The sequence below is a fragment of the Oncorhynchus tshawytscha genome, linkage group LG30 (assembly GCF_018296145.1).
Source record: "Oncorhynchus tshawytscha isolate Ot180627B linkage group LG30, Otsh_v2.0, whole genome shotgun sequence".
Taxonomy (NCBI): domain Eukaryota; kingdom Metazoa; phylum Chordata; class Actinopteri; order Salmoniformes; family Salmonidae; genus Oncorhynchus; species Oncorhynchus tshawytscha.
In genome coordinates this window covers 49,032,486-49,059,985 of record NC_056458.1, presented here as the reverse complement: position 1 = coordinate 49,059,985, position 27,500 = coordinate 49,032,486, and the positions used below count along the sequence as shown (strand labels likewise).

The following is a 27,500-nucleotide window of genomic DNA, read 5'->3' as shown; positions in this document are numbered from 1 at the left end:
TCAGGTTGTTGGTGTACATCAGATTGTACACTTGGCCAAATTACCTGGTGCACTATACCTTGCGTGAAGAACTGTCCTGGTAGATGTTTCTCAAACTCGGTTCTGGGGTCCTCCTCTGGGTACACATTTAGTTGTTTTGCCCGAGCACTACACAGCTGATTCAAATAATCTAAAGCTTGATTATGAGATGGTTAGTTGAATCAGCTGTGTAGTTCTTGGGCCAAAAACCAGAACGTGCAACCGGGGGGCCCAGGACCGAGTTTGGGAAAACGACTAGGCAACCCTGTTCCTGGAGGTACTACAAGATTTTTGTGTCCAAACTAGGCACAACACCTGACCAACTGAGCTAATTGATCAGTTCAGTGATTGCCTTTAATTCAACACACCTGGTCTTCCAGATTGGTTAAATCATGAATATGAAGTGCCTGTGGTACCCCAGGAACCAGGGTTGCCTGGTTACCCTGATATATCTGCTATTTCCCCTGTGAACATTCGAATGAGAATAATGATGAACGTGATGGTCCTTTTAAACAAGCTGTTTGATCACGTATCGAGAGCGTTTTCTAGTGTTCACTATGTTTCGTAAGAATCACCAGTACAACAACTAGAATCTAGGATTCAATCCGACCAGGGTTGCCTGGTTACCCTGATATATCTGGACTAGGTTTTATCGGTAGGTAGGATAACAGTCTCAAACCCAGACATGTTTCTAACTAGATATGAGCCTTTCTAACAGGATGACTAGTCAACTTTGATACATGGACTCAATTATTTTCATGCAAATGGACAATAAAAGTATAACTGACTTGACAATAAATCAAATCCAGTCGTAACCAGTCAAATCCAGTCCAGTTAAATCCAGTCCAGTCAAATCCAGTCCAGTCAAATCCAGTCCAGTCGTGTCCAGTCAAATCCAGTCCAGTCGTGTCCAGTTAAATCCAGTCCAGTCAAATCCAGTCCAGTTAAATCCAGTCAAGTTAAATCCAGTCCAGTCAAATTCAGTCCAGTCAAATCCAGTCCAGTTAAATCCAGTCCAGTTAAATCCAGTCCAGTCAAATCCAGTCCAGTTAAATCCAGTCCAGTTAAATCCAGTCCAGTCAAATCCAGTCCAGTTAAATCCAGTCCAGTCAAATCCAGTCCAGTCAAATCCAGTCCAGTCAAATCCAGTCCAGTCAAGTCCAGTCCAGTCAAATCCAGTCCAGTAAAATCCAGTCCAGTTAAATCCAGTCCAGTTAAATCCAGTCCAGTCAAATCCAGTCCAGTCGTGTCCAGTTAAATCCAGTGTCCAGTCAAATCCAGTCCAGTCGTGTCCAGTTAAATCCAGTCCAGTCGTGTCCAGTTAAATCCAGTCTAGTCCAGTTTCATATTAGTACTCACAGTCTCTGCAGGTGTGCGTATTTGGAGAAGATGTTGTCAGACAAGTTCTTTATCTTGTTACTCTTCAGAGACCTGCAACAGGAACCAGACAACACTGTACTGTTACTATGGTTACACACACACACACACACACACACACACACACAACAGCGGGGTGATGACAAGCTAGAAGTAAAGCACAGACAGGGAGATAGCAGAGTACTTCAGATGTAGGATCTTAATTTGACCAGATTCTCACAGCAGTAAAATTATCCTGCAGCAACAAGAAATGTGAATAATTATGTGGATTATAAATAATGGACATTTTTGTAGGGGTTGATACATTTTTTGTTTGTTTAAATCAAGTCTGACATTTTAAAGTAAAATTAATTACTAACCTTAGAAGCCTTTTTAAACCTTGCATACACTACAACTGCATTAATCACCAAAAATTCTCTGTGTGAACAAATTATGATACTACATCTGTACACACTGCTGCCTGACTTCACATAGTAAACCATGTGCTCTCTCTAGGCAGGAAGAGGAGAGAGGAGAAGAGAGAATAATCAGTGAACGAGGGAAAGCCACTAATGAATGAGAGTAATAAACTATCAAACAATCTCTGTTTCATACATTCTTTTGACTAATAACACACACACACACACACACACACACACACACACACACACACACGCACACACACACACACGATGTGACTTAGACAGCATGTTATTCATAATCCATAAAACATACAGTACCAGTCAAAAGTTTGGACAAACCTACTCAGTCCAGTGTTTTCCATTTTTTTGTTAAATGTTCTACATTGTAGAATAATAGTGAAGACACCAAAACTCTGAAATAAGACATATGGAATCATGTAGTAACCAAAATAAGTGTTAAACAAATATTTTATATTTGAGATTCTTCATAGTAGCCACCCATGATGACAGCTTTACACACTCTTTGCATTCTCTCAAATAGCTTTATGAAGTACTCACCTGGAATGCATTTCAGTTAACAGGTGTTTTTTAATTTTACCTTTATTTTACTAGGCAAGTCAGTTAAGAACAAATTCTTATTTTCAATGAGGGCCTAGGAACAGTGAGTTAACTGCCTGTTCAGGGGCAGAATGACAGATTTGTGCCTTGTCAGCTCGGGGATTTGAACTTGCAACCTTTCGGTTACTAGTCCAACGCTAGTCCAACGCCTTCTTAATGCGTTTCAGCCAATCAGTTGTGTTGTGACAAGGTAGGGGTGGTATACAGAAGATAGCCCTATTTGGTAAAAGACCAAGTCCATATTATGGCAAGAACAGCTCAAATAAGCAAAGAGAAACGACAGTCCATCATTACTTTAAGACATGAAGGTCAGTCAATCTGGAAAATGTAGAGAACTTTGAAAGTTTCTTCAAGTGCAGTCGCAAAAACCATCAAGTGCTATGAAGAAACTGGCTCTCATGAGGACCGCCACAGGAAAGGAAGACCCAGAGTTACCTCTGCTGCAGAGTTCAAGTTCATTAGAGTTAACGGTCTCTCATGAGGACCGCCACAGGAAAGGAAGACCCAGAGTTACCTCTGATGCATAATTCAAGTTCATTAGAGTTAACGGTCTCTCATGAGGACCGCCACAGGAAAGGAAGACCCAGAGTTACCTCTGCTGCAGAGAACAAGTTTATTAGCGTAAACTAACTGCACCTCAGATTGCAGCCCAAAATAAATGCTTCACAGAGGTCAAGTAACAGACACATCTCAACATCAACTGTTCAGAGGAGACTGTGTGAATCAGGCCTTCATGGTCAAATTGCTGCAAAGAAAACACACCAATAAGGAGAAGAGACTTGTTTGGGTCAAGAAACACGAGCAATGGACATTAGACCAATGAAAATCTGTCCTTTGGTCTGATGAGTCCAAATGTGAGATTTTTGGTTCTAACTGCCGTGTCTTTGTAAGACGCAAAGTAGGTGAACGGATAATCTTCGCATGTGTGGTTCCCACCATGAAGCATGGAGAAGGAGGTGCGATGGTGCTTAGCTGGTGACACTGTCAGTGAATTATTTACAATTCAAGGCACACTTAACCAGCATGGCCAACACAGGATTCTGCAGCGATACGCCATCCCATCTGGTTTGCGCTTAGTGGGGACTATCATTTGTGTTTCAACAGGACAATGACCCAAAACACAACTCCAGGCTGTGTAAGGGCTATTTGACCAAGAAGGATAGTGATGGAGTGCTGCATCAGATGACCTGGACTCCACAATCACCCGACCTCAAACCAATTAAGATGGTTTGAGTTGAGTTGGACTGCAGAGTGAAGGACAAGCAGCCAACAAGTGCTCAGGATATGTGGGAACTCCTTCAAGATAATTCTTCATGCAGCTGGTTGAGAGAATGCCAAGAGTGTGCAAAGCTTTCATCAAGGCAATGGTGGCAACTTTGAAGAATCTCAAAAATAAAATATATTTAGATTTGTTTAACACATTTTTGGTTACTACATGATTCCATATGTGTTTTGTCTTCAGTTTTGATGTCTTCACTATTATTCTACAATGCAAAACAAATTGATTTAAAAACATTAATGCGTAGGTGTTAGATTTTTTTGACTGGTTCTGTAAGTCCTCCAGGCCCTGGGAAACTCTAGTCCTCCAGGCCCTGGGTAACTCTAGTCCTCCAGGCCCTGGGTAACTCTAGTCCTCCAGGCCCTGGGTAACTCTAGACCTCCAGGCCCTGGGTAACTCTAGTCCTCCAGGCCCTGGGTAACTCTAGTCCTCCAGGCCCTGGGTAACTCTAGTCCTCCAGGCCCTGTGTAATTCTAGTCCCATGCCCTGGGTAACTCTAGTCCTCCACACCCTGGGTAACTCTAGTCCTCCAGGCCCTGGGTAACTATAGTCCCATGCCCTGGGTATCTTTAGTCCTCCAAGCCCTGGGTAACTCTACTCCTCCAGGCCCTGGGTATCTCTAGTCCTACAGGCCCTGGATACCTCTAGTCCTCCAGGCCCTGGGTAACTATAGTCCTCCACACCCTGGGTAACTCTAGTCCCATGCCCTGGGTAACTCTAGTCCTCCACACCCTGTAACTCTAGGTAACTCTAGTCCTCCTCCAGGCCCTGGGTAACTATAGTCCCATGCCCTGGGTATCTTTAGTCCTCCAAGCCCTGGGTAACTCCAGGCCCTAACTATAGTCCCTCCAGGCCCTGGGTATCCAAGCCCTCTAGTCCTACAGGCCCTGGATACCTCTAGTCCTCCAGGCCCTGTCCCATGGTAACTAGTCCTCCAAGCCCTGGGTAACCTCCACAAGCCCTGGGTAACTCTAGTCCTCCAGGCCCTGGGTAACTCTAGTCCTCCACGCCCTGGGTAGCTCTAGTCCTCCAGGCCCTGGTTATCTCCAGTCCTCCAGGCCCTGGGTAACACTAGTCCTCCAAGCCACGGGTAACTCTAGTCCTCCAGGCCCTGGTTGACCCTAGTCTTGTAAGCCCAGGTTAACTCTAGTCCTCCAGGCCCTGGGTAACTTTAGTCCTCCAGGCCCTGGGTAACTTTAGTCCACCAGGCCCTGGGTAAATCTAGTCCACCAGGCCCTGGGTATCTCTAGTCCTCCCGGCCCTGGGTATCTTTAGTCCTCCAGGCCCTGGGTATCTCTAGTCCTCCAGGCCCTGAGTATCTCTAGTCCTCCCGGCCCTGGGTATCTTTAGTCCTCCAGGCCCTGGGTAACTCTAGTCCTCCAGGCCCTGGGTAACTCTAGTCCTCCAGGCCCTGGGTAAGTCTAGTCCTCCAGGCCCTGTGTAATTCTAGTCCTCCACACCCTGGGTAACTCTAGTCCTCCACACCCTGGGTAACTCTAGTCCTCCAGGCCCTGGGTAACTCTAGTCCTCCACGCCCTGGGTAACTCTAGTCCTCCAGGCCCACACCCTGGGTAACTCTAGTCCCATGCCCTGGTTAATGCTAGTCCTCCAGGCCCCAAGCCCTGGGTAACTCTAGTCCTCCTCCAGGCCCTGGGTAACTCTAGTCCTGACCAGGCCCTGGATCCAGGCCCTGGATACCTCTAGTCCTCCAGGCCCTGGGTAACTATAGTCCTCCACACCCTGGGTAACTCTAGTCCTCCATGCCCTGGGTAACTCTAGTCCTCCACACCCTGGGTAACTCTAGTCCTCCACACCCTGGGTAACTCTAGTCCCATGCCCTGGTTAATGCTAGTCCTCCAAGCCCTGGGTAACTCTAGTCCTCCATGACCTGTGTATCTCTGGTCCTCTATGCAATGGGTAACTCTACTCCTCCAGGCCCTGGGTAAATATAGTCCCATGCCCTGGTTAATGCTAGTCCTCCAAGCCCTGGGTAACTCTAGTCCTCCAAGCCCTGGGTATCTCTAGTCCTACAGGCCCTGGATACCTCTAGTCCTCCAGGCCCTGGGTAATTCTAGTCCCATGCCCTGGGTAACTCTAGTCCTCCAAGCCCTGGGTAACTCTAGTCCTACAAGCCCTGGGTAACTCTAGTCCTCCAGGCCCTGGGTAACTCTAGTCCTCCACGCCCTGGGTAGCTCTAGTCCTCCAGGCCCTGGTTACCTCCAGTCCTCCAGGCCCCGGGTAACTCTAGTCCTCCAGGCCCTGAGTAACTCTAGTCCTCCAGGCCCTGTGTAATTCTAGTCCCATGCCCTGGGTAACTCTAGTCCTCCACACCCTGGGTAACTCTAGTCCTCCACACCCTGGGTAACTCTAGTCCTCCATGACCTGTGAATCTCTGGTCCTCCATGCCCTGGGTAACTCTACTCCTCCAGGCCCTGGGTATCTCTAGTCCTACAGGCCCTGGGTAACTCTAGTCCTCCAACCCTGGGTAACTCTAGTCCTCCAGGCCCTGGGTAAGTCTAGTCCTCCAGGCCCTGTGTAATTCTAGTCCCATGCCCTGGGTAACTCTAGTCCTCCACACCCTGGGTAACTAGTCGTCCACACCTTGGGTAACTCTAGTCCTCCACACCCTGGGTAACTATAGTCCCATGCCCTGGTTAATGCTAGTCCTCCAAGCCCTGGGTAACTCTACTCCTCCAGGCCCTGGGTATCTCTAGTCCTACAGGCCCTGGATACCTCTAGTCCTCCAGGCCCTGGGTAACTCTAGTCCTCCAGGCCCTGGGTAACTCTAGTCCTCCATGCCCTGGGTAACTCTAGTCCTCCACACCCTGGGTAACTCTAGTCCTCCACACCCTGGGTAACTCTAGTCCTCCAAGCCCTGGGTAACTCTAGTCCTCCATGCCCTGGGTAATGCTAGTCCTCCAAGCCCTGGGTAACTCTAGTCCTCCATGACCTGTGAATCTCTGGTCCTCCATGCCCTGGGTAACTCTACTCCTCCAGGCCCTGGGTATCTCTAGTCCTACAGGCCCTGGATACCTCTAGTCCTCCAGGCCCTGGGTAACTCTAGTCCTCCACACCCTGGGTAACTCTAGTCCTCCACACCCTGGGTAACTCTAGTCCTCCAGGCCCTGGGTAACTATAGTCCCATGCCCTGGTTAATGCTAGTCCTCCAAGCCCTGGGTAACTCTAGTCCTCCATGACCTGTGAATCTCTGGTCCTCCATGCCCTGGGTAACTCTACTCCTCCAGGCCCTGGGTAACTATAGTCCCATGCCCTAATGCAGGCCCTGGGTAACTCTAGTCCTCCAGCCCTGGGTATCTCTAGTCCTACAGGCCCTGGATACCTCTAGTCCTCCAGGCCCTGGGTAATTCTAGTCCCATTCCCTGGGTAACTCTAGTCCTCCACACCCTGGGTAACTCTACTCCTCCAGGCCCTGGGTAACTATAGTCCCATGCCCTGGTTAATGCTAGTCCTCCAAGCCCTGGGTAACTCTAGTCCTCCACGCCCTGGGTATCTCTAGTCCTACAGGCCCTGGATACCTCTAGTCCTCCAGGCCCTGGGTAATTCTAGTCCCATGCCCCGGGTAACTCTTGTCCTCCACACCCTGGGTAACTCTAGTCCTCCACACCCTGGGTAACTCTAGTCCTCCATGACCTGTGAATCTCTGGTCCTCCATGCCCTGGGTAACTCTACTCCTCCAGGCCCTGGGTATCTCTAGTCCTACAGGCCCTGGATACCTCTAGTCCTCCAGGCCCTGGGTAACTCTACTCTTCCAAGCCCTGGGTATCTCAAGGCCTATAGGCCCTAGATACCTCTAGTCCTCCAGGCCCTGGGTAACTCTAGTCCTCCACACCCTGGGTAACTCTAGTCCCCCATGCATTGGGTAACTTTAGTCCTCCACACCCTGGGTAACTCTAGTCCTCCACACCCTGGGTAACTCTAGTCCTCCAGGCCCTGGGTAACTATAGTCCCATGCCCTGGTTAATGCTAGTCCTCCAAGCCCTGGGTAACTCTAGTCCTCCATGACCTGTGTATCTCTGGTCCTCCATGCAATGGGTAACTCTACTCCTCCAGGCCCTGGGTAACTATAGTCCCATGCCCTGGTTAATGCTAGTCCTCCAAGCCCTGGGTAACTCTAGTCCTCCAAGCCCTGGGTATCTCTAGTCCTACAGGCCCTGGATACCTCTAGTCCTCCAGGCCCTGGGTAATTCTAGTCCCATGCCCTGGGTAACTCTAGTCCTCCAAGCCCTGGGTAACTCTAGTCCTACAAGCCCTGGGTAACTCTAGTCCTCCAGGCCCTGGGTAACTCTAGTCCTCCACGCCCTGGGTAGCTCTAGTCCTCCAGGCCCTGGTTATCTCCAGTCCTCCAGGCCCTGGGTAACACTAGTCTCCAAGCCCTGGGTAACTCTAGTCCTCCAGGCCCTGCATGACCCTAGTCTTGTAATCCCTGGTTGACTCTAGTCCTCCAGGCCCTGGGAAACTCTAGTCCTCCAGGCCCTGGGTAACTCTAGTCCACCAGGCCCTGGGTAAATCTAGTCCACCAGGCCCTGGGTATCTCTAGTCCTCCCGACCCTGGGTATCTTTAGTCCTCCAGGCCCTGGGTATCTCTAGTCCTCCAGGCCCTGAGTATCTCTAGTCCTCCCGGCCCTGGGTATCTTTAGTCCTCCAGGCCCTGGGTATCTCTAGTCCACTAGGCCCTGGGTATCTCTAGTCCTCCAGGCCCTGGGTATCTCTAGTCCTCCAGGCCCTGGGTATCTCTAGTCCTCCAAGCCCTGGGTATCTCTAGTCCTCCAGGTCCTGGGTATCTCTAGTCCTCCAAGCCCTGGTTATTTCTAGTTCTCCAGGCCCTGGTTACCTCCAGTCCTCCAGGCCCTGGGTATCTCTAGACCTCCAGGCCCTGGGTATCTCTAGTCCTACAAGCCCTGGGTAACTCTAGTCCTCCAAGCCCTGGGTGTCTCTAGTTCTCCAGGCCCTGGTTCCCTCCAGTCCTCTAGGCCCTGGGTATCTCTAGTCCTCCAGGCCCTGGGTATCTCTAGTCCTCCAGGCCCTGGATACGTCTAGTCCTCCAGGCCCTGGGTAATTCTAGTCCTCCAGGCCCTGGGTATGTCTCGCCAACAGTGTACCACCCATGCTTACTGAGGTGTATGAGTTCCATAAAAGCCTATGTAAATCCTATTGTTGTCACGCCCTGATCCGTTTTCACCTGTCCTTTTCCCTAGTCTCTATTTTTCTCGTCCTCCTGATTTTTGACCTTTGCCTGTCCTGACCCTGTACCCGCCCGCCTGACCACTGCCTTAGCCTGCCAGCAGTCCTGTACCTTTGCTCCACCTTCGAATTATCGACCCCTGCCTGCCTTGACCTGTCGTTTGCCCCTGTGGTTATAATAACCATTGTTACTTCACACAGTCTGCACTTGGGCCTTACCTTGATTCCTGATAATTGTTGGGATTCATGTTATTGTAATCAATAATATTATCAATAATATTATCAATAATATTAATAGTATAGAAGAACGTGTCAAATATATTTTTGTGGGGAAACGTTTTATTCTGCACTATATGTAAACAAGAATGGCATTTACTCTCACGGGTGGCCAATAAGCTCTGTCTGAAAGCCACGCCTCTAATAAGCCATACCTCCAGAAAATAGATTAAGGAATATATTCATAAAGACCCAGCTGCTAGGTCAACCCAGTTTGAGAGTAAAAAAATCTCCAATTGATGGTTAAATTAACCCATGTTTGGGTAATCCCAACAACCCAACAACCAAAATGTTGGGCTATTCATGCAACCCAACTGGCTGGGTAAAAATAACCCAAAATGTGGTCTGTTCACTATTTAACCAGCGCTGGGTTGCCTAATAACCCAAATTGGGAGTACTCTCTCTCACACACACACACATCACAGACACACACACACACCGCAGACAAACACACACACTGAGAGATATACTTACAGCCAGGTGACATTGGTGGAGACTTGAGGAACGTCATGTAGGTTGACTTCCACACACTCCAGTTCTGTCTTGATACAGTTACAATTCTCTGGGTACTGCTGCAAGACTACACAACCACACACAGTTAATACACAACTACACACACACGCACACACAAACTGACACACACACAAACACCAACACACGCTGACACACACACACACACACACACACACACACACAGAGAGAGAGTCACAAACTGACACACAAGCACACACACTGACTCAAACACACACATTGAACACAAGCACACACACTGACACAAACACACACACTGACACAAGCACACACACTGACACACGCTGACACACGCTGACACACACACACACACACACACACACACACAGAGTCACAAACTGACACACAAGCACACACACTGACTCACAAACACACACAGTTAATACACAACTACACACACACACGCTGACACACACACACACAAACTGACACACACACAAACACCAACACACGCTGACACACGCTGACACACACACACACACACACACACACACACAAGCACACACACTAACACACTGGCTCACAAACACACACACTGACACAAACACACACATTGAACACAAGCACACACACTGACACAAGCACACACACTGACACAACAACACTGACACACACTGACACACACACACACACACACACACACACACACACACACACACACACGTTTTACACAAACACATTGACACAAACACACACACTGATACAAACACACACTGACACAAGCATACACACTGACACACAAACACACACACTGACACAAGCATACACACTGACACAAACACACACTGACACAAGCATACACACTGACAGCAGTCTTCTGGTGGTAGGCCCTGTGGTTCGACCTTTCTGACGGTTCGATCAAAGATGTCCGCCCATCCGCTGTTGTCCCCTACAGACACAAGGTAATATTATAGTCATAGTTGGAGCATCACACGTCGACAGTGTCCGGATTGGTGCTGTGGGGGTGGGGAGGGAGGGAGGGTGGGAGGGGGAGGGGGTGGGAGGGGGAGGGAGGGAGGGGGAGGGGGAGGGGAGGGTGGGAGGGTGGGGTGGGGGGAGGGAGGGTGGGAGGGGGGAGGGGGGGGGGGGGAGGGGGTGGGGGAGGGAGGGAGGGTGGGAGGGGGAGGGGGGGGGGGAGGGAGGGTGGGGGGGGAGGGAGGGAGGGGGGGGGGTGGGAGGGGGGGGAGGGGGGGGGGGGGGGAGGGAGGGGGAGGGAGGGAGGGTGGGAGGGGGAGGGAGGGTGGGGGGGAGGGAGGGTGGGAGGGGGGAGGGTGGGGGGAGGGTGGGAGGGGGAGGGAGGGTGGGAGGGGGAGGGAGGGGGGAGGGGGGTGGGAGGGGGAGGGGGAGGGTGGGAGGGAGGGGGAGGGGGGGGGGGTGGGAGGGGAGGGGGGAGGGGGAGGGGGTGGGAGGGAGGGTGGGAGGGGGAGGGAGGGGGGGAGGGAGGGAGGGGTGGGAGGGGAGGGTGGGGGAGGGGGAGGGAGGGGGAGGGGGAGGGAGGGAGGTTAATTAACATAAACACATTTATCATCTCCTGGCTTCCTCACAAGCAAGACCCTTTGAACATCCATGTAATATATTTTACCTTTATTTAACTAGGCAACTCAGTTAAGAACATATTCTTATTTACAATGACGTCCTAGGAACAGTGGGTTAACTGCCTTGTTCAGGGGCAGAACGACAGATTTGTACCATGTCAGCTCGGGATTTGGCATTATTTTATATTATGAAGAATACAATAGAACAAACCTGAATAAAAAAAACGATTTGAGGGAATTGAACATAGATTAATTAAATAGAAAGGATATTTTCCCCCAAACGATGAGTTGCACGAGGTTATTCTGTGTTGAGGGGTTAACAAAGAAACAGGTCCTCCTACCTGCTTCATTTAGATTATTAATGTGACTTTAGTTGTTCTACAAACATTGGGTTATACGTTAGATTTAATACAATGTAAGGCTGCATGATGAGACTCTAATGATGATATGAAAAAAGTCGCTGGAGCAAGGCATGAGCTCTGCTTTGTTTTAGTTTTTTTGCGCAGGCTGTACACACTACATCAGTCGCTCATTCACAATTTGACAAGCACTTGATAATTGCCTCGAATTTCCCGACGGGATCCCCTTTGTGTGGCCGTAATGCCCCCTAAAATACATGCCTTTTGCAGCCTGTGGTCGTCCTTCCCTTCTCCCCGAGTGCTCCGATCTTTCTCACAGGCTACAAGTGAAGACCAACAGATCGGAGACGCAACTGCGCGTGTCCTTATCCAATTCTGAGGTGCATATTGAAGATATTGGAAGTACTGTCCACATTTACCAACATTATAAGTTGTAACTAACGAACAGCAAAAGCACCTAGCCTATGTCAATCTACTATCCCCCATAGTACAAAGGTCGACCTATTCTATTCTGTGCGAGAAATAAATATTCCAAACAATCTGGGACAGTTATGGGATGCGATAGATCCCAAAAGAAAAAAAATGTTTTTTATGCAATGTGGCTGATGCAACATATCAAAATGTTTAGCTTAAAATGTTGGTAAACTATTAGGCTGTTTCTTCACATTATAAGGGCAGCAATGCTAACACACAGCAGTAGGCTATAAGGGCAGCAATGCTAACACACGGCAGTAGGCTATAAGGGCAGCAATGCTAACACACAGTAGTAGGCTATAAGGTCAGCAATGCTAACACACGGCAGTAGGCTATAAGGGCAGCAATGCTAACACACAGCAGTAGGCTATAAGGGCAGCAATGCTAACACACGGCAGTAGGCTATAAGGGCAGCAATGCTAACACACGGCAGTAGGCTATAAGGGCAGCAATGCTAACACACGGCAGTAGGCTATAAGGGCAGCAATGCTAACACACGGCAGTAGGCTATAAGAGCAGCAATGCTAACACACAGTAGTAGGCTATAAGGGCAGCAATGCTAACACACGGCAGTAGGCTATAAGAGCAGCAATGCTAACACACAGCAGTAGGCTATAAGAGTGAATGCTCCAATAGCGGAGAACACCATTATTGACAGTGAACACAAATGTGATCATGCATGTAATGCTTTTATTTTTTTATGGTGAAAATTATCTTCCCCAAACTTGAAAGTCACACCCTGCTTATGTATGTGCCAGTTAGCCTTTTGCAGCCTTGCAGAGCGAATTAGTCTGCTTAATTTTTTATTTGGCCACTTTAGTTGTGATTACAAACCTTATAGGCCTATGGGCCAGGATACATGAGGTGTGAAGTATGATTTTTTTTTTTTAAAGGCAGGGCGCTTTTCCCGTGGTTTATTTTCATGCCAGCCAGGGAGGCTATACTCCTGTTGTAAATATAAGCAATGTGCTTAACATAAGGAAAGTTGAGAAATAAATATAGTAGGCCTAGCACATATAGAAAGTTTATCCTCCTATTTTTAGTAGAGGCCATCACTCTGTTTTCTCGCACAACTGCATATAGAAATGTTGAGCAACCTGCACCTGGGCTCTGAAGTGTTTGATTCATTTCGAACATATTTGCATTCATGTCAGAGTGATTAGATGGACAATAGAGTGCTGAGTACCAGGCAGTTAGCAAGTTTGGTAAATGACCATCAGCAGCATCAGTTTGGAGAAACCTAATTATCCTGCCTTCATGACTCGTGACTGAAGGTGTGGCGGTAATAGATCCCAAAAAGCCATAAAAAATGTTTTTTACAATGTCCTAAATAGTAGAATAAGCAAAATGTTTTTTGTTTTATATTTATAGTCGAAATGTAAAAACATGTTGATCTGGAGATCTACCCATTATAACAGCTGATTCAATTAGTTAAAAGGGCAACTAAATCAAAATGAACAACTTCTATGGTTGAAATGAGCCAGAGACATGACATTAAATGAGTCAGAAACATTTATTCAGTGTCAAATATATACTTTTAATTATTAAAAAAAAATAGGATAATTTCGGTCATTAACTGCGAGATTATTAGGGAAAAATGGTACGTCATGGAACGAAGGGTACGTCACACACACACACACACACACACACACACACACACACACACACACACACACACACACACACACACACACACACACACACACACACACACACACACACACACACACACTCTCTTTCTCTCTCTGTCTCTCTCTCTCCTCCTCCTCTCTCTGTCTCTCTCTCTCTCTCCTCCTCCTCCTCTTCCTCTCTCCCTCTCTCACCACAGTTTTCCTCGTCGGCTCCATTGGGGCAGTCTCTGTGTCCATCACACTGCAGAGCTTGGTGCAGACACACCGTCACGTTACCACAGGGGAATTGCCCCAGAGGACAACTGCTCTCTACTGCCGTCCTGCTGGACACCATCGCTGCAGCTGGAGGAGAGGCGGGGGGGGTCATTATAAGGACATTTAAATATACGGTAATGATATACTTTGACTTCATAGCCAATACACATTTATTTACACATCTATAAACATTTCGTTATCGTGTTATAACAGGTCCCAACCGCACCGTTTAAGGTTCACTAAATATATCCATATGAGAGCATTTCACGTCACGCTGCGCAAGAGCTCATATTTAGTTAACTTATTAATAGACGCATAATTACAATGACAGCGTAGTGTCATCATTATGGCTGTTCTCAAAAGAGTGTGCTTCTGCCATACCACTGTTAGTTGATGAAGGGAAGAAATGAACACTTACCCCTGTTAGTGAATATGCCAAAAGGTAGTTAACAGATACAAACATGAATGGAAAAAAATAGGAAGAAAAAACATTTTGATAAAGGGAAGGAATTAACATGTGTTTACTGTGATGAACTAAACACTAACTCCCGATTTAAAGACTATTGTTTCCGTATTAGCAGTCCTTTTTTTTTAAATGTCCCTTTGTGCATTCCATTCAACAGCAGCGCTATAAACAACCTATTACAACAACAACAACAGCTAAATGTAGAATCACCTCATAATAATAGTGAAAAGCTCTAAAATTGTGTTTTTTATGATCATCTCATGGGGTTTAAGCTCCAGAACATCCTGTAACTGCCTAGAGATTAGAAGGTTTATAACAAACACCTCCCTCCACTCACATCTCCCGGCAGGAGAACAGTCTGGGGAGGGAGGGAGGGATGAAGAGGAGAGGGATGGATGAAGAAGAGACATCACATCTCCTGGCAGGAGAACAGTCTGATCCTGCCACTCTACTGACTAACGAGGGAGGGTTAGGTGGGAGGGAGGAGGGAGGGAGGGAGGGAGGGAGGGGGAGGGGTTAGGGAGGAAGGAAAAAGGGAGGGAAAGAGGGAAGGAGAGAGGGAAAGATGAATGAACAAGAAAGGAAGGGATGGAATGTGGGAGGGAGAATCAAGAAGAGAGGAAGTGAGGTAGGGGGAGAGGGAGGGGGAGGGAAAGAGTGAAGGAGAGAGGGGGAAGAATGAAGAGGAGAGGAGAACAGTGCAGAAGAGAACCTCCCCCAACATCCTCATTTCCTGGAAGGGATCTAGTTTCAGACCAGTATGTTGAGGGGATCTAGTTTCAGACCAGTATGTTGGGGGGATCTAGTTTCAGACCAGTATGTAGGGGATCTAGTTTCAGACCAGTAGGGAGATCTAGTTTCAGACCAGTATGTTGTAGGAGGGGATCTAGTTTCAGACCAGTATGTTGTAGGGGATCTAGTTTCAGACCAGTATGTTGTAGGGGGATCTAGTTTCAGACCAGTATATAGAGGATCTAGTTTCAGACCAGTATGTAGTGGGATCTAGTTTCTGACCTGTATGTAAGAGAACTAGTTTCAGACCAGTATGTAAGGGAACTAGTTTCAGACCAGTATGTAAAAGATCGAGTTTCAGGCCAGTATTTAAGAGATTTAGTTTCAGACCAATGTAGTGGGATCTAGTTTCAGAACAGTATGTAAGAGAACTAGTTTCAGACCAGTATGTAGGGGATTTAGTTTCAGACCAGTATGTAAAAGATCGAGTTTCAGACCAGTATGTAAGAGATTTAGTTTCAGACCAGTATGTAGAGGATCTAGTTTCAGACCAGTATGTAAAAGATCAAGTTTCAGACCAGTATGTAAAAGATCTAGTTTCAGACCAGTATGTTGTAGTGGGATCTAGTTTCAGACCAGTATGTAGGGGATTTAGTTTCAGACCAGTATGTAGTGGGATCTAGTTTCAGAACAGTATGTTGTAGTGGGATCTAGTTTCAGACCAGTATGTAAGAGAACTATTTTCAGACCAGTATGTAAGGGAACTAGTTTCAGACCAGTATGTAGGGGATTTCGTTTCAGACCAGTATGTAGGGGATTTAGTTTCAGACCAGTATGTAGAGGATCTAGTTTCAGACCAGTATGTAAGAGATTTCGTTTCAGACCAGTATGTAGTGGGATCTAGTTTCAGACCAGTATGTAGGGGATCTAGTTTCAGACCAGTATGTAAGAGATTTAGTTTCAGACCAGTATGTAAAAGATCGAGTTTCAGACCAGTATGTAGTGGGATCTAGTTTCAGACCAGTATGTAAAAGATCGAGTTTCAGACCAGTGTGTAGTGGGATCTAGTTTCAGACCAGTATGTAGTGGGATCTAGTTTCAGACCAGTATGTAAGAGATTTAGTTTCAGACCAGTATGTAGGGGATCTAGTTTCAGACCAGTATGTAGGGGATTTAGTTTCAGACCAGTATGTAGTGGGATCTAGTTTCAGACCAGTATTTAAGAGATCTAGTTTCAGACCAGTATGTAGGGGATTTAGTTTCAGACCAGTATGTAGTGGGATCTAGTTTCAGACCTTTCTTTTACAGCTGTTACAATAGGTTAGGTTGCAACAGACCCTGACTCAGTCCTTCTCAGCGTCGTGAGGTATCATTTGAGAGGCAGTGTTACCTTCATTCCTAACACCCAGCTATGTCTTGTCATAGTTCCTCCCTAGTCAGTGAGCTCTCTATATTCAATTCAATTCAAGGGGCTTTATTGGCATGGGAAACATATGTAAACTTTGCCAAAGAAATTGAAGTACATTTATAAACAAAAGTGAAATAAACAACTAAAAATTAACAGTAAACATTACACTCACAGAAGTTCCAAAATAATAAAGACATTTCAAATGTCATATTACGTCTCTATACAGTGTTTTAACAATGTGCAAATAGTTAAATACACAAGATGAAATAAATAAACATAAATATGGGTTGTATTTACAATGGTGTTTGTTCTTGCTGCTGTGATGTCACACTGTGGTATTTCACCCAGTAGATATGGAGTTTATCAAAATTGGGTTTGTTTTCAAATTCCTTGTTCGTCTGTGTAATCTGAGGGCAACATGGGCGCCAGGCTCCCCAGCACTACACACTCCTGCCAACATCATTACGTACACCTGCCAACATCATTACATACACCTGCCAACATCATTACGTACACCTGCCAATATCATTACGTACACCTGCCAACATCATTACATACACCTGCAACATCATTAAGTACACCTGCCAACGTCATTACGTACACCTGCCAACATCATTACATACATCTGCCAACATCATTACATACACCTGCAACATCATTAAGTACACCTGCCAACGTCATTACGTACACCTGCCAACATCATTACATACACCTGCAACATCATTAAGTACACCTGCCAACATCATTACGTACAGCTGCCAACATCATTATGTACACCTGCCAACATCATTACGTACACCTGCCAACATCATTACGTACACCTGCCAACATCATTACGTACAGCTGCCAACATCATTACGTACACCTGCCCGATTTTAGGCTGTATCACAACCGGCCGTGATTGGAAGTACCAAGGGCAGTCATTATAAATAAGAATTTGTTCTTAACGGACTTGCCTGGTTAAATAAAGGTTAAATAAAGGTTAAATAAACGTTTTATAAAGGTTAAATAAAGGTTAAATAGAAGGTTAAATAAAGGTTAAATAGAAGGTTAAATAAAAGGTTAAATAAAGGTTAAATAAACTTTTACACAGAGGTTCAATAAAGGTTAAATAAAGGTTAAATAAAAGGTTAAATAAAAGGTTAAATAAATGGTTAAATAATGTCTATCACAGCCTGATGTATATTAATATACCGGCTATCTATCCTGAAGCATCTATTCCTCATCCTCTGTGTCACTCTCCCATTCTCCATCTCTCTCACTCTCCCTCTCTCCCTCCTCTTTCTTCCTCTCCCATTCTCCATCTCTCTCTCTCTCTCCCTCTCCCATCTCTCTCACTCTCCCATTCTCTTTCTCTCTCTCCCATTCTCTCTCTCCCTCTCCAATTATCCATCTCTCTCTCCCATTCTCCATCTCTCTCTCCCATTCTCCATCTCTCTCTCCCATTCTCCATCTCTCTCTCCCATCTCTCTCTCCCATTCTCCATCTCTCTCTCCCTCTCTCTCTCTCTCCCATTCTCCATCTCTCTCCCATTCTCCATCTCTCTCCCATTCTCCATCTCTCTCCCATTCTCCATCTCTCTCCCATTCTCCCATCTCTCTCCCATTCTCCATCTCTCCCATTCTCCATCTCTCTCTCCCATTCTCCATCTTGCTCTCCCATTCTCCATCTCACTCATTCTTAATCTCGCGCTCTCCCATTCTCAATTTCTTTCCCCCCCTCCCATTCTCCATCTAATTGTCCCTCATCTGCTTTTCACTCTCTCTGTCTCTCTCTCTCTCTCTTTCAGAGCTTTATTTCTTTAAAAACCATACTCTCTATCCTGAAATATCTCTTCCTCTCTATTTCCAGCAGCATACTGCCCTCAATCCCACTGCTGGCATGCCTCTGAAGCTAAGCAGGGTTGGTCCCTGGATGGGAGACCAGATGCTGCTGGAAGTGGTGTTGTAAAGAAAAAGATCCCAGGGCAGTGATTGGGGACATTGCCCTGTGTAAGGTGCTGTCTTTTGGGTGGGACGTTAAACGGGTGTCCTGACTCTCTGTGGTCACTGAAGATCCCATGGCACTTATGGTAAGAGTTGGGGTGTTAACCCTGGTGTCCTGGCTGCATCTAAACTATGCCATTTTTATATGTTTACATACCCTACATTACTCATCTCATATGTTTATACTGTACTCTATACCATCTCCTGCAGCTTGCCTATACTGTTCTATACCATCACTCATTCAAATATTTTTTTATGTACATATTCTTTCTGTGTGTGTATAAGGTAGTAGTTGGAATTGTTAGGTTAGATTCCTTGTTACTTACATATTACTGCATTATCGAAACTAGAAGCACAAGCATTTCACTACACTCGCATTAACATCTGTTAACCATGTGTATGTGTGACAAATAAAATTTGATTTGAATTCCCAATCTGGTCCTCATACCATAATGGCCACCTAATCATCCCCAGCTTCCAATTGGCTCATTCATCTCCTCTCCCCTGTAACCACAGGCTGTTATGAGAATGTGTTCTCAGTCAAATGAACTGGTAAAATAAGGGATAAATACATCTCAACCCCTCTCTCCTTGCCTCACACACACTGCGTCCCTCTATGTCTTAAGATGTTGTTTTTGTCCTGTGAAAAATGGCCATGAATCTTCCCATTTCGAAGATGTGTACGGTTGCAGTTTCAGGTACTCTCCGCTACTGCCTGTCAAGGCTCTATTTTAACTCAATGGTGAATCTGGCGCTGGCGCTATAGGTTCTGCGGTGTGTCATAAATATTGTTGCTATTTTCAGTTAGGAGCACATTATGGCCAGTCAACAGCTTTCATGGTAGGTATGTTGAGCTCTTGGCCACTCACTGGCCAGTCAATGCATTTCATGGTGGGTGTGACGATTCAGTCAACACATTTCATGGTAGGTATGACGAGGACTTGGCCCCTCACTGACCAGGCAACACGTTTCATGGTAGGTACGACTAGGGCTCGACCCCTCGCTGACCAGGCAACACGTTTCATGGTAGGTATGACTAGGGCTTGGCCCCTCGCTGACCAGGCAACACATTTCATGGTAGGTATGACTAGGGCTTGGCCCCTCACTGACCAGGCAACACGTTTCATGGTAGGTACGACTAGGGCTTGGCCCCTCGCTGACCAGGCAACACGTTTCATGGTAGGTATGACTAGGGCTCGGCCCCTCGCTGACCAGGCAACACGTTTCATGGTAGGTACGACTAGGGCTCGGCCCCTCGCTGACCAGGCAACACTTTTCATGGTAGGTACAACTAGGGCTCGACCCCTCGCTGACCAGGCAACACGTTTCATGGTAGGTATGACTAGGGCTTGGCCCCTCGCTGACCAGGCAACACGTATCATGGTAAGTATGACTAGGACTTGGCCCCTCGCTGACCAGGCAACACGTATCATGGTAGGTATGACTAGGGCTTGGCCCTCGCTGACCAGGCAACACGTTTCATGGTAGGTATGACTAGGGCTTGGCCCCTCGCTGACCAGGCAACACGTATCATGGTAGGTATGACTAGGGCTTGGCCCCTCGCTGACCAGGCAACACGTATCATGGTAGGTATGACTAGGGCTTGACCCCTCGCTGACCAGGCAACACATTTCATGGTAGGTTTGACAACGATTCAGTCAACACTTTCATGGTAGGTATGACGAGAGCTTGGCCCCTCGCTGACCAGGCAACACATTTCATGTCTCCATACTGCATGCGGTCTCCAGTTCTGTAGGTTATTTTCAGTCTGATGCTGATCAACTCTAATTGAGGGAACATCCTTGTATTAGTCCACTGTGAATTCATGTTACAGTCGATTAGATTACGTCGGTTACTGTAACGAGTATAACAACATTTAAAAAATGTAAACAGACATTCAGTGTTTTGCTCAGTACGTTTTGGATCGTTGTCAGTCAACGTTGTTGAAATTGACGAGTATAGTCATACACGCGTCGCACTTCTCCACGTTGATCAATACTACCCTCCTGTGAAATGGGGCTGTATGTGTGAGCTACGTTGTCAATAAGCCAGATATCAGGCCTACCTGTCACGATCGTTATAATGAGTGGATCAAGACGCAGCCTGGTATGTTTCCTTCCTTTTATTTGGAAGAGAAACTTAAAGAACAAAAACAATAAAACCGAACGGTGCCGCTCAGAGTAGTGGTCACAGGCAACTATACCTAGACTAGATCCTCACAAAGCACAGTGGGGAAAATGGCTGCCTAAATATGATCCCCAATCAGAGACAACGATAAAAAGCTGCCTCTGATTGGGGAACCATATCAGGCCTACACATAGAAATAAACAACCTAGATGACCCACCCTTAGTCACACCCTGATCTAACCAACATAGAGAATAAAAAGGATCTCTATGGTCAGGGCCTTATTGGACTGACTCATTAATACGGCCTTATTGGACTGACTCATTAATACAGTTTTATTTGACTGACTCATTAATACGGCCTTATTGAACTGACTCATTTGAATATGTTTGGAGGAGCGTTTCTTACTAGATAAGAGGTGGTCTTTGAAAACGGGGATGGATACAAGCCGGGTGGCACTGCAGGTAGGCCTGTGTGAATTGTGAATAATGCAAAAGCATTGTGCCAAAAGCCTCACGAGTAGATTATATAGAAACCTGTTATAGATTGGCTCCTGGCTAATGCATGGCCAAGATAAGGAAGAAACCAGAACACACTGCTGTTGAACCAGCTGTCAATTATAGTAGGGCAGATTACCGAGGACTTGTTTTGTTACTCAAATGAATCAGAAAGCCAACTGCTATAGGAAAAACAACAGAAACGTTTCTAAATACGAGAATACGATTTTACATGGAGGGTGTTTTACGTAGAGGGGGTTTATATGGCGGGGTTTTACATAGAGGGGGTTTATATGGGGGTTTATATGTAGGGGTTTATATGGAAGGGTTTATATGGAGGGGTTTATATGGAGAGGGTTTATATGGAGGGGGTTTATATGGAGGGGTTTATATGGAGGGGTTTATATGGAGGGGGTTTATATGGGGGGTTTATATGGAGGGGTTTATATGGAGGGGTTTATATGGGGGAGGGGTTTATATGGAGGGGGTTTATATGGAGGGGTTTATATGGAGGGGTTTATATGGCGGGGGTTTTACATAGAGGGGTTTATATGGAGGGTGTTTATATGGGGGGGGGGTTATATGGAGGGGTTTATATGGAGGGGTTTATATGGAGGGGGTTTTACATGGAGGGGGTTTATATGGCAGGGGTTTATATGGGGGGGGGTATATGGGGGGTTTATATGGGGAGGGGGTTTATATGGAGGGGTTTTTACATAGAGGGGTTTATATGGGGTTTATATGGAGGGGGTTTATATGGAGGGGATTTATATGGAGGGTTCATATGGAGGGGGTTTATATGGGAGGGGTTTATATGGAGGGATTTACATAGATGGGGGGTTTATATGGCGGGGTTTATATGGAGGGGGTTTATATGGGGGTTATATGGAGGGGTTTATAAGGAGGGGGTTTATATGGAGGGGTTTATATGGTGGGGTTTATATGGGGGATATGGGGGGTTTATATGGGGGGGTTTATATGGAGGGGTTTATATGAAGAGGTTTATATGGGGTTTATATGGATGGGGGGTTTATATGGGGGTTACATGGAGGGGTTTATATGGGGGGATTACATGGAGGGGTTTATATGGGGGTTTATATGGATGGGGGTTTATATGGGGGTTACATGGGGGGGTTGGGGGGATATGGGGGATTACATGGATAGAGGGGGTTTATATGGCGGGGGTTTTATATGGGGGGGGGGATATGGGGGGTTTACATAGAGGGGGTTTATATGGCGTGGGGTTATATGGGGGGGGGGAATATGGGGGGGGGGGCGTGGGGTTGGGGGTTATGGATATGGGGGGTTATGGGGGGAATATGGGGGGGGTTATGGGGGGGGGATATGGGGGATATGGGGGGAATATGGGGGGGATATGGGGGGGGATATGGGGGGGTATGGGGGTTATGGGGGGGGGGGATATGAGGGGAATATGGGGAATATGGGGGAATATGGGGGGATATGGGGGGGATATGGGGGGGATATGGGGGGGTTACATGGAGGAGGTTAATGTTATTCTGTTATTCTGTTTTGCTGCTCCCATACCTGATATCTCAATAAATGTTGATTAAACCCTTTATTGAGAGTCTAGACTACTTGGTGAATGCATTGGGCAGGACGAAACAGCCTTCGTTGAGAGGAGCCGAGTCTATGCTTGGTTGTCAATAAAATGAAGAAAAAAAACTAACTTTGGAAAAAACATTCATTTATTATGTAAAAATACAAAGTTTACAGGGACAAGAAGCATAACTCTCTTGTTCCATGTGTATACGGGCACTGTGTGTGACGGATGGATAGGCAGCGCTTCCTCTGTCAAAATACATACAATAACCAACCACATTACTGCTAAGACCAGCTCTTGGTTGGCCCTTAAATATCCCCGTCGGAAATTGGAACAACCCCTCCCACCTCAGCAAAAGCAAGCTCATATAAGACAGGTAAATTACTAATCCTGGTGCAAGGGTTGGAAAATAGCAGAGCTCTCTCTCTCTCTCTCTTTCTCTCGGAGGATCTGAGCCCTAGGACAATGCCTCAGGACTACCTGGCCTGAAGACTCCTTGCTGTCTCCAGTCCACCTGGCCGTGCTGCTGCTCCAGTTTCAACTGTTCTGCCTGCGGCTATGGAACCCTAACCTGTTCACCGGACGTGCTACCTGTCACAGACCTGCTGTTTTCAACTCTCTAGAGACAGCAGGAGCGGTAGAGATACTCTGAATGATCGGCTATGAAAAGCCATCTGACATTTACTCCTGAGGTGCTGACCTGTTGCACTCTCAACAACCAATGTGATTATTATTATTTGACCCTGCTGGTCATCTATGAACATTCGAACATCTTGGCCATGTTCTGTTATAATCTCCACCCGGCACAGCCAGAAGAGGACTGGCCACCCCACATAGCCTGGTTCCTCTCTAGGTTTCTTCCTAGGTTTTGGCCTTTCTAGGGAGTTTTTCCCAGCCACCGTGCTTCTACATCTGCATTGCTTGCTGTTTGGGGTTTTAGGCTGGGTTTCTGCACAGCACTTTGTGACATCGGCTGATGTAAGAAGGGCTTTATCAATACATTTGATTGATTGATTGATTGCCTTGCTTTCACAAGGCAAACTTGGCTCTGGTTTAACGGCAGCCGAAAATAGAGTCCATACTGGTTTCCATTAAATTGTTAAAAGTTAAATTCTCTCTGTAAATGTCAAAATGTCTCAGTGTAAAAGTCATTCAACTTTCTTCTAGGGCATCGTAGCCATATTTATCTAATAACTATACTTAACATTGTATCCTACAGAAAAGTTCAGATTTATGTTATTTTAACTTTTCTCCTTTTTTGTTCTTTATCTTTCTCTCTCTCTCTCTGTCTCTGTCTCTCACTTTGTCTCTCTATCTGTCTCTCATTCATTCTCTCTGTCTCTCACTTTGTCTCTCTATCTGTCTCTCATTCATTCTCTCTGTCTCTCACTTTGTCTCTCTATCTGTCTCTCATTCATTCTCTCTGTCTCTCACTTTGTCTCTCTATCTGTCTCTCATTCATTCTCTCTGTCTCTCACTTTGTCTCTCTATCTGTCTCTCATTCATTCTCTCTGTCTCTCACTTTGTCTCTCTCTCTCTGTCTCTCATTCTCTCTGTCTCTCACTTTGTCTCTCTATCTGTCTCTCATTCATTCTCTCTGTCTCTCACTTTGTCTCTCTCTCTGTCTCTCATTCTCTCTGTCTCTCACTTTGTCTCTCTATCTGTCTCTCATTCATTCTCTCTGTCTCTCACTTTGTCTCTCTCTCTGTCTCTCATTCATTCTCTCTGTCTCTCACGCTGTCTCTCTATCTGTCTCTCATTCATTCTCTCTGTCTCTCACTTTGTCTCTCTCTCTGTCTCTCATTCTCTCTGTCTCTCACTTTGTCTCTCTCTCTGTCTCTCATTCTCTCTGTCTCTCACTTTGTCTCTCTCTCTGTCTCTCATTCTCTCTGTCTCTCACTTTGTCTCTCTATCTGTCTCTCATTCTCTCTGTCTCTCACTTTGTCTCTCTATCTGTCTCTCATTCTCTCTGTCTCTCACTTTGTCTCTCTATCTGTCTCTCACTCATTCTCTCTGTCTCTCACTTTGTCTCTCTATCTGTCTCTCATTCTCTCTGTCTCTCACTTTGTCTCTCTATCTGTCTCTCATTCTCTCTGTCTCTCACTTTGTCTCTCTATCTGTCTCTCATTCATTCTCTCTGTCTCTCACTTTGTCTCTCTATCTGTCTCTCATTCTCTCTGTCTCTCACTTTGTCTCTCTATCTGTCTCTCATTCTCTCTGTCTCTCACTTTGTCTCTCTATCTGTCTCTCATTCATTCTCTCTGTCTCTCACTTTGTCTCTCTATCTGTCTCTCATTCATTCTCTCTGTCTCTCACTTTGTCTCTCTATCTGTCTCTCATTCATTCTCTCTGTCTCTCACTTTGTCTCTCTATCTGTCTCTCATTCATTCTCTCTGTCTCTCACTTTGTCTCTCTATCTGTCTCTCATTCATTCTCTCTGTATCTCACTTTGTCTCTCTATCTGTCTCTCATTCATTCTCTCTGTCTCTCACTTTGTCTCTCTATCTGTCTCTCATTCATTCTCTCTGTATCTCACTTTGTCTCTCTATCTGTCTCTCATTCATTCTCTCTGTCTCTCACTTTGTCTCTCTATCTGTCTCTCATTCATTCTCTCTGTATCTCACTTTGTCTCTCTATCTGTCTCTCATTCTCTCTGTCTCTCACTTTGTCTCTCTATCTGTCTCTCATTCTCTCTGTCTCTCACTTTGTCTCTCTATCTGTCTCTCATTCATTCTCTCTGTATCTCACTTTGTCTCTCTATCTGTCTCTCATTCTCTCTGTCTCTCACTTTGTCTCTCTATCTGTCTCTCATTCTCTCTGTCTCTCACTTTGTCTCTCTATCTGTCTCTCATTCTCTCTGTCTCTCACTTTGTCTCTCTCTCTGTCTCTCATTCATTCTCTCTGTCTCTCACTTTGTCTCTCTATCTGTCTCTCATTCATTCTCTCTGTCTCTCACTTTGTCTCTCTCTCTGTCTCTCATTCATTCTCTCTGTCTCTCACTTTGTCTCTCTCTCTGTCTCTCATTCATTCTCTCTGTCTCTCACTTTGTCTCTCTCTCTGTCTCTCATTCTCTCTGTCTCTCACTTTGTCTCTCTCTCTGTCTCTCATTCTCTGTCTCTCACTTTGTCTCTCTATCTGTCTCTCATTCATTCTCTCTGTCTCTCACTTTGTCTCTCTCTCTCTCTCTCATTCTCTCTGTCTCTCACTTTGTCTCTCTCCTATCTGTCTCTCATTCATTCTCTCTGTCTCTCACTTTGTCTCTCTCTCTGTCTCTCATTCTCTCTGTCTCTCACTTTGTCTCTCTATCTGTCTCTCATTCTCTCTGTCTCTCACTTTGTCTCTCTATCTGTCTCTCATTCATTCTCTCTGTCTCTCACTTTGTCTCTCTATCTGTCTCTCATTCATTCTCTCTGTCTCTCACTTTGTCTCTCTATCTGTCTCTCATTCTCTCTGTCTCTCACTTTGTCTCTCTATCTGTCTCTCATTCTCTCTGTCTCTCACTTTGTCTCTCTATCTGTCTCTCATTCTCTCTGTCTCTCACTTTGTCTCTCTATCTGTCTCTCATTCATTCTCTCTGTCTCTCACTTTGTCTCTCTATCTGTCTCTCATTCTCTCTGTCTCTCACTTTGTCTCTCTATCTGTCTCTCATTCTCTCTGTCTCTCACTTTGTCTCTCTCTCTGTCTCTCATTCTCTTCTCTCTGTCTCTCACTTTGTCTCTCTCTCTGTCTCTCATTCTCTCTGTCTCTCACTTTGTCTCTCTCTCTGTCTCTCATTCTCTCTGTCTCTCAGTTTGTCTCTCTATCTGTCTCTCATTCATTCTCTCTGTCTCTCACTTTGTCTCTCTCTCTGTCTCTCATTCATTCTCTCTGTCTCTCACTTTGTCTCTCTCTCTGTCTCTCATTCTCTCTGTCTCTCACTTTGTCTCTCTCTGTCTCTCATTCTCTCTGTCTCTCACTTTGTCTCTCTATCTGTCTCTCATTCATTCTCTCTGTCTCTCACTTTGTCTCTCTATCTGTCTCTCATTCTCTCTGTCTCTCACTTTGTCTCTCTATCTGTCTCTCATTCATTCTCTCTGTCTCTCACTTTGTCTCTCTATCTGTCTCTCATTCATTCTCTCTGTCTCTCACTTTGTCTCTCTATCTGTCTCTCATTCTCTCTGTCTCTCACTTTGTCTCTCTATCTGTCTCTCATTCATTCTCTCTGTCTCTCACTTTGTCTCTCTATCTGTCTCTCATTCTCTCTGTCTCTCACTTTGTCTCTCTATCTGTCTCTCATTCTCTCTGTCTCTCACTTTGTCTCTCTCTCTGTCTCTCATTCTCTCTGTCTCTCACTTTGTCTCTCTATCTGTCTCTCTCATTCTCTCTGTCTCTCACTTTGTCTCTCTCTCTGTCTCTCATTCTCTCTGTCTCTCACTTTGTCTCTCTCTCTGTCTCTCATTCTCTCTGTCTCTCACTTTGTCTCTCTCTCTGTCTCTCATTCATTCTCTCTGTCTCTCACTTTGTCTCTCTCTCTGTCTCTCATTCTCTCTGTCTCTCAGTTTGTCTCTCTATCTGTCTCTCATTCATTCTCTCTGTCTCTCACTTTGTCTCTCTCTCTGTCTCTCATTCATTCTCTCTGTCTCTCACTTTGTCTCTCTCTCTGTCTCTCATTCTCTCTGTCTCTCACTTTGTCTCTCTCTCTGTCTCTCATTCTCTCTGTCTCTCACTTTGTCTCTCTATCTGTCTCTCATTCATTCTCTCTGTCTCTCACTTTGTCTCTCTATCTGTCTC

General features: G+C 46.1%; 1 protein-coding gene across 1 annotated transcript in view; it reads right to left on the bottom strand.

Moving 5' to 3' along the window:
* The window catches only part of rxfp2a (relaxin family peptide receptor 2a), a 181,009-nt gene that overhangs the window by 113,408 nt on the left and 40,101 nt on the right, over window positions 1–27,500 (bottom strand). Inside the window, exons 2-5 of the mRNA XM_042309162.1 lie at window positions 13,894–14,043; window positions 10,511–10,591; window positions 9,646–9,751; window positions 1,378–1,449 (exon numbers count right to left, since the gene is read on the bottom strand). Coding sequence (XP_042165096.1) covers window positions 1,378–1,449; window positions 9,646–9,751; window positions 10,511–10,591; window positions 13,894–14,043 — 409 coding nt within the window. The remainder of the gene's footprint in view (window positions 1–1,377; window positions 1,450–9,645; window positions 9,752–10,510; window positions 10,592–13,893; window positions 14,044–27,500) is intronic.